General features: G+C 41.6%; 1 protein-coding gene across 7 annotated transcripts in view; it reads right to left on the bottom strand.

The window, feature by feature from the left end:
• The window catches only part of BRD3 (bromodomain containing 3), an 853,641-nt gene that overhangs the window by 55,221 nt on the left and 782,951 nt on the right, over nt 1-15,469 (bottom strand). For 6 of the 7 annotated variants that reach the window (XM_069609614.1, XM_069609618.1, XM_069609619.1 and 3 more), the window contains one exon: nt 4,223-4,351. The exons of the other annotated variant lie outside the window; for it this stretch is intronic. In XM_069609614.1, coding sequence (XP_069465715.1) covers nt 4,223-4,351 — 129 coding nt within the window. The remainder of the gene's footprint in view (nt 1-4,222; nt 4,352-15,469) is intronic. 7 annotated transcript variants of the gene reach the window in all.

Here is a 15,469-nt window from a genome sequence, read left to right as displayed (position 1 = left end):
TGTAAACTTATTACCGCATGTAGGCCGTTTACCTGCACTCCCAACTGCATTACTCTTGCTAGAACGTTAGTCTTGTCCAAAGTAGATTATTGTAATGCCCTCTACTTAGGCACTAGCCACAAAAATATTCACTAACTACAAGTAACTCAAAATAACGCCATTAGGCCATTAGGGCAGCCCTCAACATCTCTAAGAAGTCTCATATCTCTGAGACTAGACGTAATCTGCATTGGCTCCCAATAGAGCACAGAATATCCCTCAAAGTTCTTGCCCTTACCCACAAAGCCAGGGCTAACCTCGCACCATCCTACATCTCTAACCAACTTACCCCACACACATCTACAAGACCACTTAGAACAGCTCAAGTTAACACTATGTCTATACCGAGATTCAAACTCCATAACTCGGAGGAGTTAGTTTCCCTGTACAAGCCTCAAAGCTATGGAACACACTACCTGTTCCAATCAGGTCTGTAACCTCCTTCAACCTATTTAAACGCAACACCAAAAGTTGACTTCATGACCTGGACACATTGACAGCTTAACATCCTAGAGCTTAGATTTACTGCCTACCCACTGTATATATTGTAAATAATATTACTATCTGTCTCACGTTCGGTCCACCGCCTCAATTGCAACATGTATGCTTGTACCTGTAATACCAATGTATGTATTTATTTGTAACCACAACTATTGTAACTGTTGCCTACTTCTTGCTAATGTAACTGTACTCTTATGTAACGATCAAAAAACGTACACGTCTGTATGCCCCTGGGCCTGGTTGCGCTTTATAAATAAACCAAATACAAACAGTGAGGTCTAGATTGTGGAAACAGTCCAGAACCACATGGGGCCATGCCTGGTAAGTGAAACGCCATCATGAGCTGATTCTTTTTATGGATTGTCATTACCGCAGATGTTGGACTTTAGGGATTGCATTCAATCCAATTGAAGTCCCTCATTCTTAAAATGCTTGTCCCCAAGAACAAACATGGGCAACCTTTGAATCCTTCTCAAATATGTATTATTTTGGATGCTGCTAATGTGCAATAAATCCCTCTTACTGATGAAATGTGTGACATTAACTGCAATTTTATTTTGCTTCAGGATTAGAGATTTAAAAACAAAGTTACACTTGCAATCTTATCAGTTGGAAACTGTAACGAAAGAAACCCTGGTCATAGCATGCCTCTGGTAAAGGCCCACAATCTATGCAATGATAAAGACGGAGACCATACAGACCTCTATACAACAGGCGTAATCTTTAGTACAGCAAGATTCAATTGGTCAAGATCCAGAAATGAATAATGCTAAATCCTTCATTTGGGGGTTGGAGACTAAGAGATGCCATTTAAAATAAAATGTCAGTAGGGACTTCAGATCCATCATCAGTAGATGGAAACATGAAATCAGTAACTTACCCTGCATTTAAGTTTGATTTACCAGATTGTCTGGCGTCAAAGGCCTGAAGTTGTCATGATGAGCAGTAAAATACTGAAGGGTTGGTACAGAAATGTTAATAACAACCTTGACTAACAAACCATTTTGCAACGAGGGTGAACCAGATTCCATAATTATGCCTAATATGGTGTCATCAAAGTAACCCTCGCTCATTCAACAGAACTGCTTATTTTCATTAGCTCATGGTAATGCCACTGGACCTGCTGCTGGCTGGAGAATCAGTGAAATAATTATTAAGCTGCATTTGTTCCAGTACTGACCAGCATTTCCAGGTGAGAACAAATAGTTGTCCAAAAATGATCTGCCAACTTCTACATCTTTTCATATCTGGCAGGGCAGGTCACTGATGCAATGAATTGTAGAGGGCACCTGTGGTTTATATGACTGTTCTAGTAGTCTGTTAACCTATTTGCCCAATGCCCAGGACTCCATGACAAGAGGCGTCATGACAGGAAGCAGTTGGATCATTGAATATCCCCCACCCCCAATTCCCCACACCAGATACAAGCCATCGGCTAGTTTTTATTTTATTGTTTTTTTTATAACGCGCTTAATGCCAAAGTTTGGTATAAGTGCGGATCCGGGATTCAAACCGGTGTTGCTCTGCGTGGTCTTGATTCCAAGACCAGCACGCTGCCCCTGGGCTATCAGATCACAAACATTCTGACTGCACTAGGGAGTGAGTATAGTCTCATTATTTAATATCTCCAATAAAGGCACCAAAATTTCAGGATACACATTGAAGGCAGCAGCTCTTTGCTAGACCCATGAAAAAAGTACCAGAATCAGATCGGTTCCGATAAGGAAGGCAGACATTCAAGATTTCCTTCACATGAAAGGTGAAAACAGGTTATTGTTCTGGGGCTACAACCTAATATGCTTACCATGGCGCAACTAAATGTTAAACCTGCATTGAACAAGGTTTTCTTGGCCAAAACCTCTTTGAAACCTCAGTGAAGGCTTCTTGCACGACAAGGGTGGCCTGATATTCATGTGAAGTCCTCGCATACAGAAAAGTCTTTGTGCCTGCTGCTAAATGTATACCACAATTTAGCCCTCATAATCCCTGACAAAGTCCAGAGAGATTCAAACTGTGGAGGTAGAAGCTGGTTGCTGGGTTAAATAATACACAAAATACACAAACAAATGCAAGTGGAAGTTCTGAAATGTTAGTCAAGGTGAGCCTGTGGAATAATTCAGAAACCCAGCGGGAAGGGAGCGCTGGTATTTTTCATATTACAGATTAAAGGCATATAGAAGAAAAGTTGAGATCAAGCTATCCTGCTCCCCTTTGTAAAGTTCCTGGACCTAAAGGGAGTTCCTTTAGTGAGGAAGGCCTAAGATGCCAGGATCCTTAAAGTCAGGTACAGCAGCTTTAAACCTTTACTGGTGATGCAGTAAACTGCAGCTAGTGTGGCGTGATAGATGAGTATGCGAAAGGCCATGCCGCGGGTTCTGGATGCTTGCAGGAATCCCCTGTTTAAAAGACTTAGTGTCCCATTTTAGGGATTTTCCCAGGTTTCATGCATCACGCTTTCAATAGATTACTTATTGTATCCTTTATGGTATTTTGCCTTTGCACGATAAACCTACGGAACAATAAAGTGAATGAGACCAACAGCATCTCTGAAAAGATTTTGTGAAATTATTTTTAGATGGCAGTGCTCAGACAAACTATGGCCACAAGGATAACCGCTTCATTTGTTCCTAATTCCAAACCTTTTGCAACAGAGTCAGAAGTGAATACATTATCAGTTATAGCAATATCTATTTACCAAGATTTTGTCCAAGCAAGGATTAACTGAGCATGAATAGGGCAAGCCACACAAAAAAGTTAAGTCGAGATTGCAGCAAAAAGTGAGTTTTCTTCCAGAACCACCCCTGTACAAACCTTGGTCAGACGTTAACCACTTCTTACAATGTGTCACCACCGGTGCACAAAAGCCCAGATCACTTCTCTTATCAAACTGCACCACACATTTGTTCATCAGCTGAGGAAACGTTTTTCAGTAAATGCCAGTTACTCTTTCAGAGATTGATACATGCAAGTGCCACAAATGCTTAGAAGCCATTGTGAACATATTCGGTTTCTTTCGAAGACAGGGAGACGAAACCCATGCCGGATCACACCAAAAAGAATTAAGACAAACTGGAGTGCACAAAAGTCATTCAGGTCCTTTTCCCTGGCACTGGATACCAGGCCACGGTAAGTCACTCATTGAAAAAAAAATACGACTGCCTATGTGTCATTCATTCAAAAATATGATTTCACAACCGTTCAGTCCTGCAAGGTCGGTAAAAAAAAAAGTAACTTGGGGTGCAGCGGGAAGCGATTCGCAAGGGGTAGGGCCAGGCTCGCACGCGCATGCACGGTCCCCTGAATAAATTTTGAAACATCTTTAAAGGGCAATTTTCAGTTCTCGCCACCAGGTTGCCCTGTTCCTTATACATGGAAATAGGAGATTGCCAAACAAGAGTTAATTTGGTAACAATATAAAAATGAAAACTACTGCTACCAATGGCCTAATGACAGGCAACATGTGTCCCAACTGACTATATGAGCTGCTAACCATTCAGATTTGTAGACTAACAAAGTAATATTCATATCATGTCTAGTTTAGATCAATTAGTAATTATCATGCATATTTACGTTGGATACAATGAAAACCTCAAGGATGTGTTTGAGGAAGCTTTGAAAAACTGCTTTAAAGACTGAAACTTGGGACCACCTCCCTCATTTCTCCTGTATGTCTGGCACTTACCTTTTTTAGGAGTTTTTTTATTGTTATTTAACTGCCCACTGACATCTTGTAGTCGCTTTTCCAATTCTTTTTTTTTTTCCTGTGCTATTTCCTCTTTAGATTTTGAAGCTTGTTTTTTTCCACTTCCAGCTGCGGGGGAATGAATGAATGAAATAAGTACTTGCATCACGTACACTGCAGATTAAACTGCTTCCCATTTTAAAGATACATTAAATCATGCATTTCTGCTCTAAAATAAAAATGCCACCTAATTCGTTAAAGGCCTTGGTTAAGCACGCATCACCTCATGTCAACTAGAATATTGTATTTTAATGTCTGGAATTGCTCCATTATGGGCTCTTTCCATACCAGGAAACGGGGAACCCATTTTCAATGGCTAGCCATTTAATGCTGAGGAGGATGTCCACTCCTTGGCATCACATACTCAAAAAGGCATTTAGCAGTACAAAAAGCATTCTCTGCATTTGCAGATTTCATAAAACTACAAATGTCGGTTTCCCACTGTTTCAAAGCATGTGAGACCAACAATAAGATCGGCTGGATGATGTTTATATGTTATGAACTGGTTTGCTCTGGGTTTCTGCCTGAATCGTTAACCCTTTAGTAAATATGGTGGCCATCTTGAAAAACCAAGGTCACAAAATGTTTTTATGTTACGTCATGGAGCAGTGAAATAAAAACATTTATTCTTGGCTCTTCTATGTTTCTCTTAGTTTTAAGGTAGTTCGGTTCCTACTTCACTTTCTTCCATTTGTAAGAATCTTTAAAACTATGCATGATTTGGGGTAAAAAGGCCGGCCCCTATTTGTGTCACAGCAGGAACATGTAAAAATGGTGTCCTTTAAGTTCTACAGGTGCCTATTAAGTTCTGGTAATTTGGACAATCAGCCTGAATCGGTTCCAAGGCCTAGAGCGCACAATGAAGGAATGTACACCTGCAAATGTGAAAATTACTACATACAGCTAACGAAAGGTAAAAGAAATTCTCTCACCACGAGTCCAATATATCTGGTTAACATTTTACTTGGTTAACATTTTACTTGGATAACACCATCAAGGACTACTCTGGAAAATATAATTTAGTAGTACTGCTCCTTAAGAAGGGTAACCATCAAAAAGAAAGCACTGCAAAGTTGTTTAATTACCCATCTCATAACTGTACATGTTCAATAAAGGAGTACAACTAGATTTTTTTTGTGTGTTAGCATCACTTAGTCTTGAAGTGGAGTTCGCAATGTCAGGCATTGCAAACACCCTCTTGTCGCAAAAAGATAGCCACAATAGTTACATAGGGTGCCTTCTAGGAGTTTGACAGTATAGGTTGTTTAAAACCCTCAAGCTTTAATTTGATACTGCTGTATAGGTTAAAAGTAACCCGAAATCAAGAAGTCTTATTTACTTTTTTAAGACTTGATTTCTCCTGTGGAATCCAGTTATTTTATTGCTCAACTATCAATTGATGGAATTTTCAGATATTGTATCCAACCAATTTCTGCAAGTTGACACTGATCACTAAGAAAAAAGGATTGGCAGAACATCAGCAATTCCCTTTGCGATTTTATTTTTCCAAATAGAAAAGATATGAACTCTCTTAAAGTAACCTGTCTCATGCTCCAGTTGTGAAGGAGATAAAAGTAGCTGATCCCATTAATGCTGGTACTCATTTTAAGCAGGAGAAAACTTTTTTTTATTAAAATAGAGTCAGCAAAATATGGTACCCTGCCATTTATGGACAATGGAGACAAATTGTTTTGATGTGTGTGTTTAAAAAAAAGTTAGTTAAATTAAGGGGGTGCACCCTTTAACGATATGAACTCAGGTCTGAGAATACATTATTCATCAAAATAACTATAGTATGCACATTAATTTGGCTCTTTCACATTACCAACTTATGGGAACTTTCAACCATGGTGAGAGGGCGAGATACTGTTTAAACAGTCAAACCCGTGGAGACAGGGGACCCGCGCATGCGCAGCCGTCCAGCACAACACTGGCATAGCCTCCTCATACCACCCCTGCACATCTCACACCTCAGTTCTGACATTTTGGAGCCAGCTAGATGAATCATCCAGGCCTGAATCAAAGTAGAGAATAGCAGGAGGGTGTTGGTAATGTGAAAGATCCTATGCAAAAAGTGTATCATTGTTACTTCGATGAGTAACTTTCCCTTACTCTTATGCCTGTCTCCTTCAAATTACCAACTTATGAGAACATATTACCAAGCAAGAGGAGAAGAGAGATGGTAACAGGAAGGCAACTGCCAAGCTTGAAGTGAACAGGCAATGGTTTAAGAGGTGATGAAATCCATCATTCTTTCTAGCGCTTGCATCCAGAGAACGTTTGCAGAGATCTTGGGGAACAGCCCAAGTTGTGATAATCTCTCTGATGTGGACACATTTCTTTGGACGGCACCATGCAGGTGATAAGAGCATGCATGAAATCATGCATATTCCCCTTAAGTGTCCTCTTAAAGTCCAATATTTACAGACCATGCAAAACATTTTTTTCGACGAGACGTGTGAATTACAGGGAGCAAAGGAAAATCTATATGCAATTTATGCAGAAAACCGGTGGACCTGGGTGGAACAGATTAACCACTTTATGTGAGAAACTGTGTGGAGTTCAAGTAGAGGGGGAGTGGGGCACTGAACCTTAAAGACATCTGGTATAATTCTTCATCCAAGTTAATAACCACTCGAATTGAGGCATTTCAATTAATGCAAGAAATATGGGGCAGGGATGAACCAATAAATAAAACTGTTAATGCACAACAAGGCAAAGCAAGACATTTTCTTTGGTCTTACAAAGATGAATGTATATTGTATGCACAGACAACTGTAGCGATCAGTGTTGAGAAATACACAATACAAAATCTCTGAAAAGGGAGGAAAACAATTTAAACTGCAAAAAATCAGCAGAAGTTGGGAAATGAGAACCACTGTCCTTAATGAAGAATAATGAATAAATGAAAGACTTACAATTACCAAACAGCATATGACCAAGAACTGACATGCTACTAAGCAAAAATGTGCAGGTTCATCACTGAATTTTAAAAGGTCTTGAATTTGACACAGCAAGTCAAAATAAGCAATTGATACTGTAGTGACAGTGGATCAATGGAGAAGGGCTACTTGAGACAAAATAATCTGGTTTAAATATGAAGTATGTCATTGTATAATCACACACAATATACAGCCTGGTTAATGTTCTCAATTGGCTAATGGGTCAAATTACAGAAAATGGACCCCTGCCGCAACAGTTTATATCAAACCAAATAGCAAATGCCTCCAGTATAAAAAAATGCTCTTCATGAGAAGAGTATGTCAAGACCTTTGAATTCTAATCTTCCCAACAGATTTAAACCTTAACATTTATTGAATAACACTTTTTAAAATATATTTTTGTTTTAACTTCAAAACAGAAAAATCTCCCAAAACTTCACATCCCATGGTAGTCCTAGGTCTACTTTCCGAAGACAGTTACAAGCTCTAAGTTGCGCTTAAACCATTAATAAATCACAATACGTTCAATTGTAGATTACATTTGTTCCTTTATTGATTGGGGAATGTATACTCGAGTCACAAAAACCAAAATGAGATTAGCCTCTCACTTATATGCACTGATGAGCCTCTTATGTTCCAATTAGAATTAAAGTTCCTGAACCTAGACACGTGTTTCTCTAGACTATTGGCAGCGGGTTCTTCAGGAGGTGCAGTAAAGAAAAAAAGTTATTCTCTCCATCACATTGAAGTTGAATAGATTCATTCCTCATTCTTTTTCATAATAGGGTTGGATTAGTTCATTTTCATTATATACATCATCCTTGCTCAAAAACCATGAAAGATGGACCTATACATCAAGACAAAAAGTTGTGGGCCATGTTTGATTTAAATTGAATAGAAAATGGTATATTTATCAAAAGTAATACTTACAAATCGTGCTTTGTGGTACTATTAATAAATCATGTTGCTGAGTGAAAATTGCTGGTAAGGAGATTAGCCTCTCAGTTATATGCACTGATGAGCCTCATACGTTCCAATTAGAATTAAAGTTCCTGAACCTCAAAGTGGTGGTACTTGCAATTACTTGTCCAGTAACCAAGCACATAGTGTATTTTAGAATAATGAAATGGAATTAACCATAATCAGTATTATGCAGTCAAGAGGCATAGGTTGCCATATCTGATATGGTTAGGTTAAATTTACCCTCTTAATGCGCTCACCTGTAGCGATGACATCACGCGTGTACATACAGGTGCCATTTTAAAACAGGATAACGGTCCTATATGTAGTGCGTTTGTGTTTGTTTGCAATATTGGTGCATTTTCTAAGTATGGGAATTGACAAATAGTGTAGATGGCCCCAAAAGACTTGGTATGTCTTGGTGAAGTAAGCGAATATAAAACATTAAATATTTAGCAAAATGTTTTAACCAGATCAGAAACCGAACTCCAAAAAATTCAAAATTGTCATTTTCTAGATAACATTTGACTCAGTTCAATAGTTATGCAAAACAGAGAGACAGACAGATATAGAAACAATATTAGAAATGATAGATATATATGTAAAGAACTGTGTTTAAAGAAAATGGTATAGTTCATATTTCAGGCATAAATCTGACTAAAGGGGAAATCAGGTGTCCTCTCAAAAGGACTCATTTGTCCCGACCAACTGGTATAACATTGATTGTGAATTAAGAAACTTCTTTCGTAAGATTAGACTAAAATCCTTTTCCCAAGAAACAGGAGAAATGTCTCAAGAAACAGGATTTCATCCCAAATCCACATTCTGTCCTGGAGAGGCTGAAGTGGCACCTGCTATCATCACATTTGAAAAATGTGTACCACAAGAGGTCCAGAAAATTCAAGCCAAGATCAAGGAACACAGACACAGCCTGACCAATAAGGAGCAAAAATCATTGAAACATCTGTCCGACAACAGGGAAATTGTCATCAAGGCAGCTGATAAAGGCAGAGGAATAGTGGTCCAGAGCAGAGAGCAACATCGAATTATGGTAACCACACTACTGGATGATGGCACCAATTACAAACAACTGAAGAAAGATCCCAATCTGAAGATTAAACAACTAACACAGGATATTCCAACATACACCTTGGACCATCACTGGATCACAAAGAAGGAAGAGGAAATTTTTAATACCTCGGAGGAACGTATCCCAGGATTCTATACATTACCCAAAACGCATAAGGATGCTCAAAACCCTCCTGGGAGACCAATAGTCTCTGGCTGCGGGTCAATCCTCGAACCACTCTGTAAATTCATAGACTTTCTTAAAGCCTCTGAGTCAAAAAACTCAGACCTACTACGATTGAATGTTTTGAAGGTCTGCCACATAACCCTGTATCAAGCCGGATCACCACCATGGACATCAAATCATTTTACACAAGTATTGCCCAGACTGAGGCCATAGAATGCATGCAGGCTTATCTTACTCACATGACACAGAGAAGGGTCCCAACAAACTTCATTATTGAACTATTAGAACTGGCATTGACAAAAAACTTTTCTTTCAACGATTGCTTCTACTTGCAGATCTGTGTAACTGCAATGGGGGCAGCTTTTGAAAGGACCTTTGTACTAGACCAAGCCAACCCCTTCAACAACATCAGTAACTGGAAGAGGTTTATTGATGACGTGATCTTCATTTGGGAAGGCGACCTAGACTCCTTGCTAAATTTTCAAAATTGGCTGAACGCATGCCACCCATACATAGCCTTTTCACTAGAATCAGACCCATTCAACATCAAAGTTCTTGATCTAAGAATTATAGCAACAAAAAAAAAAAAAACAACACTTGGTTTGCGCACTTTAAGAAAAGTACTGATAGGAACTCTACTCCACTATAAGAGTTCTCATCCCCAGAATCTGAGAGACAATCTACCGTATGGGCAGTTTTTACGTGTAAGACAGAACTGCACAGAGAAGAATGACTTTCGCCATCATGGATCGGAATTACAGGGAAGATCAAACCGAGAATACCGCAAAATATTGTTCCGTAACTACAAGAGGGCTCTGAACACCCCTCGAGAGGTTCTCCTACGTTAGAAACCTAGGGTGGAGGAACAAATAAAATGACATGTGTCATCACATTCTGCCAAGCCACTACGAAAATAAAACAGGCCATTAAAAACATCTGGCCCTTGGTGCAACCAAATAAGAGGAATGAACCATATCCACACATTGTACTTAAGCGCTCGAAAAATCTTAAGGAGCACCTCAGCAATGCCAGATTTACAAGTACCACATCAAGCAACACCCTATGGAATCTACGAAATCTGACGACACCATCCTTGTGGCACCTGTTCCATCGCAGATTCACCGTGAAGTTAAATAACTGACATCCTGGAACAGGAATGGACCATTTGCCATTTTTCGAACTGCAAAAGTTCCAATGTGACATCATTGAATGTCCTTGCGGCCTGAGATACGTGGGGCACACTAGCAGACCAGTACATAAACGAATAGTGGAACATCGTTCACAAATTAGGTGTAGAATCCACAGCCCCTTTGGTCACACTTTTTGGAACACCAACACAGCCATGATGATATTAAATGGTGGGTGGCGGACATGGTACAGGGGAACACCAACACTACAAACACACTGAATCATAAAGAGGCATGGTGGGTCTTTAAGTTGAATACTGTCAGGAATGGACCGAATGAGATCAATGTCACCAACCTTAGGTTCTAACCTGCCCTGCAAAACTAGTATCCTTTGATTCACCTGTGGGATTGGGTATGTACATGCACAGATATGTTCCATGCTACCTGTTCCCAACACACTGGTATGATATCCTATGAATTTACGTTTGGCTTTTTTAGAAATTGCAATAAGAAATGGACATGTGAAAGGCCTTGTTTTGATGCACATGCATAAATAACTCGTAAATGTGGAAGGGGGGTTCTGCTAAATATACATGATTGTTAAATTAGTACTAGCGGGATACAATGGCCACCCTTTAATGTTCTCCGACAACTGCCGTATGCTTGGGCATGTTGAATGCCACATGTACCAACAATACTAATAGGATGTGCTGTTACCCAATTTGAAGTGTCGCCAGGATTGATATGACAACAGGGGCCGGGTCCAGCTACATTCATTTTTCTATCCTCAGCTGTGGTAGCACTAGCATATGAGTAAGGATAGTACACGTCCACCACTAGGTTGTGATGACTGAGTTTGGCGCTAGACCCATCAGGCCAAAGCACACATGCCCTCCCAGGTTACCACTGTAGGGCTCCACTAGATCAGTGGGGGTGCTTCGCTCATTGATCATGCCCCACAGTACAGGTTCAGGCACGTCACCTGCCTTTACATATTCCCGTGGTATAAGATTCTTACATCCATATCCTCCACATCATGCAGCAGTGAAGGCCGGTTTTCACTAAGATTTCCAATTCCCATAAATCGATGGTGTAGCAGCTTGCATATGTTGGGAGTACATACATTGCCGCCCGACATCAGGAAGATTTTTCTTGATAACATGGCCTGGCATGGACAAGCTTCCCCCAGTCCATACCAACTCAGTAGGTTGACATGGGAGTAGTCCTGTACGGGCAGCCTCTTGAGACTACGCAATGCGCGTGCCACATCACAGTTGTGGACCTTTTTCATGCATGCGCAATAGCATATATTGTGCCGGTTGCTACAGCAACCTAGATACAGCTCGGGATATCGCCCGGCTCATCTGAAACGCCATTACACTGCGGCATCACCAATTGGGAACTTTATGGTGAGTTCACCCCTTCTTGCCGTTTTTCGAACGGAATCTTTGGCCTTACAGGCTCTGGCTTCAGTTTGTATGATAGACGTACCCCTAAATGGGCAACACTTCTTTCATGAGCAATACATCTACGCTCACAATACAAGTGCTCTTTTCCTCCATTTGCAACCTAAGTGCCCACTATTAGGGATGCTTTACATGCATCTTCTTAAAATTATAAATTTTTCCTTGACTCAGTGCATTTTGCCGATTCTCCCACACAGGTTCCAGCGCACTATCAGCGCTTTTTTGGAATTCACTGAATTATCCAGGGCTACAGCTCCCTGCAGAGGGTTCGCCTTTGATGCGACTCCATGTCGAAAGTAAATGCCTTGTTTTCGCTGGGGGTTTTTCTTCTTTGGGGGTCCCATACAGGTCACAGGTACTTGCCAATCATTGACCCGGACACTGAATTTTAACATCTCTAGGTTCCTGTACCTACAGATTCTTGTAGTAACACAGGCACCGTGTTCTTCCCTTTGCTTTCTAGACATTCCAGACTACCCTTTAGCTGGAATCCCCGGTCCTTCATTGAAGCTCCCTCCTGGGACCCGCGACCACCTCTAGCAACTCCCGCTGCAAAGGTGATCTGCATTTTTTGACCAACACAAGAGGCACATTATCACCAGTGACTACAGCAGCATTCTTTCAAGGTGGATGCGGCCAGCCTAGGCATTGATGTGCCTTAACACTGTTTTTACTAATGTATATATATGACCCTTTATGTTTAGTTCAAGACTCCCCTTAGCTTGGGTGTATTTCGTTTCCTTAAACAAACGCCCATTTTAATACCATGCGCTCTTTCTTTCTGTAGAGTGACATCCATAGGTCCAGATGAAGGTAGCCTCCAATGCCTGCCAAAACGTCTCTGGACATGCATTTGAACTGCGGTCCATCCTTAAAAACACCAGGAATACAGCTTCTGACGTTGACCTAGGATTGGTCTCTACACACCCATAACATTCATTGACTGATCTCAGTCCGCCAGGAAATGAATTCCCTTTGAACTGGTTCAGAACTAGAAAAAGCTCATTCTTAGGCAACAAGATTGAGAACACTTGCTTAACAGATGTCAATATGTTGGACGCTCGTGGGTGGTCAATTCACTTTTCTCCATATATTGCACATGACTGAGGCAAAATTATGCTGTTCTGCTGATCATGTTCACAGAACAAAGAATGTTGCTTTAGATCTGTTTTTGCACATTTGAAACAAATCGTGTTCACAAGTGCGTTCTATACTCATGTTTGGGGTATTGCTTTTGTCATGTGTTTTGTTCTCATTAATGATTGTATGAATTTGTATGTATATCATTTATTGAAACAAATCTAAAATTTAAACTTTCTACTTTTTGAATTAAATAGTGGCTACTAAGTCAAAACAATAGTCTGGCAAAGTTGTTGCTCGCTCCCTTCATTGGTGCTTCTGTCTCCAATTAGGTCAGCTAAGGGTATAGATTTTTTTCTGTATATCCAGAGCTACTCTAGGGTTCAACATTTACAGCTCCTGAAGATGAATCTGTCATGAGCCTCACCCTCAGTTAAAATAAATCGCACCACCATTAGGAGTGTGCTAAATAACCCACTTGGGTATGTCAGTCCTCATTCTGTTTACCAGATCCAGTGGAGCAGCATGACCGTGTATCCCTTCCCTCCTACACTCCTGATCCACAAGGTGATCTGCAAGATAAAGGAATCGAGTCACTTCAGCACCATTCCGATAGCTATGTGGTGGCTCGCGAGACTCTGGTTCTCGGAGCTTCTCAGCCTCTCGGACAGGCCTCCCATTCACCTGCCACTGGACCCAGCTGGGGCATCCACACCACTCCACAGAAGTTAGCCCTTGTAGCGTGGTTCCTGAGCAGGACACAATAAAACACCTGGGTCCACCACAGGCTAACCTAGAAATTATTCAGGGCGCTAGGAGCCAGTACAAGAGTAAATGGTCTAGGTTCTGTCACTGGGCCAACTCTAAGGCGATCGACCCCCTTACGTGCACGTTGTGTGACATACTCTCCTTCTCTGCACACCTTGCTCACTCAGGCGTGCAGGTGGATACATACTGCACCTATTTGGCAGCCATAGGGGCCTACAGAAATTCGGAGGTGGTGGTCTTCACTTCCAACCCAGTCGTCAAGTGACATTTGGCGGGCCTTGCCAGGCTCTTCACTCCAATCGAGAAACCACACCCCGTGTGGGACCTCAATGTAGTGTTGGGCTCCTTGGCGCACAAACCATTTGAGCCAATGGCGTCCATGGACATCAGGCTGGTCATCATTAAAACAGCTCTGTTGGTGGGCCTCACCTATGCTCGCAGAGTCGGCGAGATCCAGGCACTGGTGGCTTCAGCACCTATCCTACTTTTCAGAAGGATAAGGTGGTCCTGAGAACACACCCCGCGTTCTTACCCAAGGTAGCCTCTGCTTTCCACCTGAACAAGGAGATGGTTTTACCTATGTTTTTTGCCAACCCTAAGGATGATGCTCAGAGGGTCTTGCACTGTCCCGATGTCAGACACGCTCTGAAATTCTATCTGGACAGGACTAAGGACTTCTGCAAGTCGGACACCGTCACCTTCGGGGGGTGAAGGTGGATGGTTTCGACCATCAAGGAGGCCTATGAGGGGCAGCACAAACCACTTCAAGCTAACATGCACGCCCACACGGTCAGAGCCAAGGCAACAGCGATCACAATCCAGTGGCAGGTGTCGTGGTAGGCCATCAGCAGGGCAGCCACCAGGACCACCCCTTCGTGTTTCTGTAAACACTATTGTTTGGACGCAGGTTCCAAGTCAGATGCGGCTTTCGGACAGGCAGTTCTAAGGAACCTGTTTTCTTAAGGAGGGTCTCCTCTCCACCCTGGGGCTACATTCAGTTGTAATCGCCCATGCAGTATGGAGGAAAGGGGACGGGATGTAAGAGTAATGCATAGTTACTCACTGTAGTGACTAACGTACTCCTAGTCCTTAGTCTTTCATCCATACATTTCACCATCCTCCCCCCTAATACTGGTGTCATTAGGCAATGTTAAATATTGTCGACGCGTCAATGGGGATTGAGGCGTGGTGCTGGTGGGCGGAGTCAGGGGAGCGCATGCTCCCAGGGCAGTGCCTCTAAATTTAAAGGGGAAAAAGGCTCTGCCTCCCGTCCCTAGCAAGGGACGCCCATACAGTATGGTGGAAAGGGGACTAAGGACTAAGATTACGTTAGTCACTACGGTGAGTAACTTAATTTTTTGCACCAGCCAAAGTTAGTAAAAACTGGCTAAACCTTCAGCACCTTGGTTTAACTCTGAGTTAAGTCTTAAGCAAGTCTGTTGCTAATTTGAACGCCACTGGCACCTTGAATATGATGTCCCTTCTAAACATATCAACAGCCAGTTGCCCGTTATGAGGCAGTTATTAAGGTGGCCAAATCTCAGCACTTTGCTCATCATATTCCAACACCTTCCGGTTCAGCACGTGAA

Source organism: Ambystoma mexicanum, chromosome 8, assembly GCF_040938575.1.
Source record: "Ambystoma mexicanum isolate Mex_15411 chromosome 8, UKY_AmexF1_1, whole genome shotgun sequence".
NCBI classification, from domain to species: domain Eukaryota; kingdom Metazoa; phylum Chordata; class Amphibia; order Caudata; family Ambystomatidae; genus Ambystoma; species Ambystoma mexicanum.
This window is presented reverse-complemented; position numbering and strand designations above follow the sequence as displayed.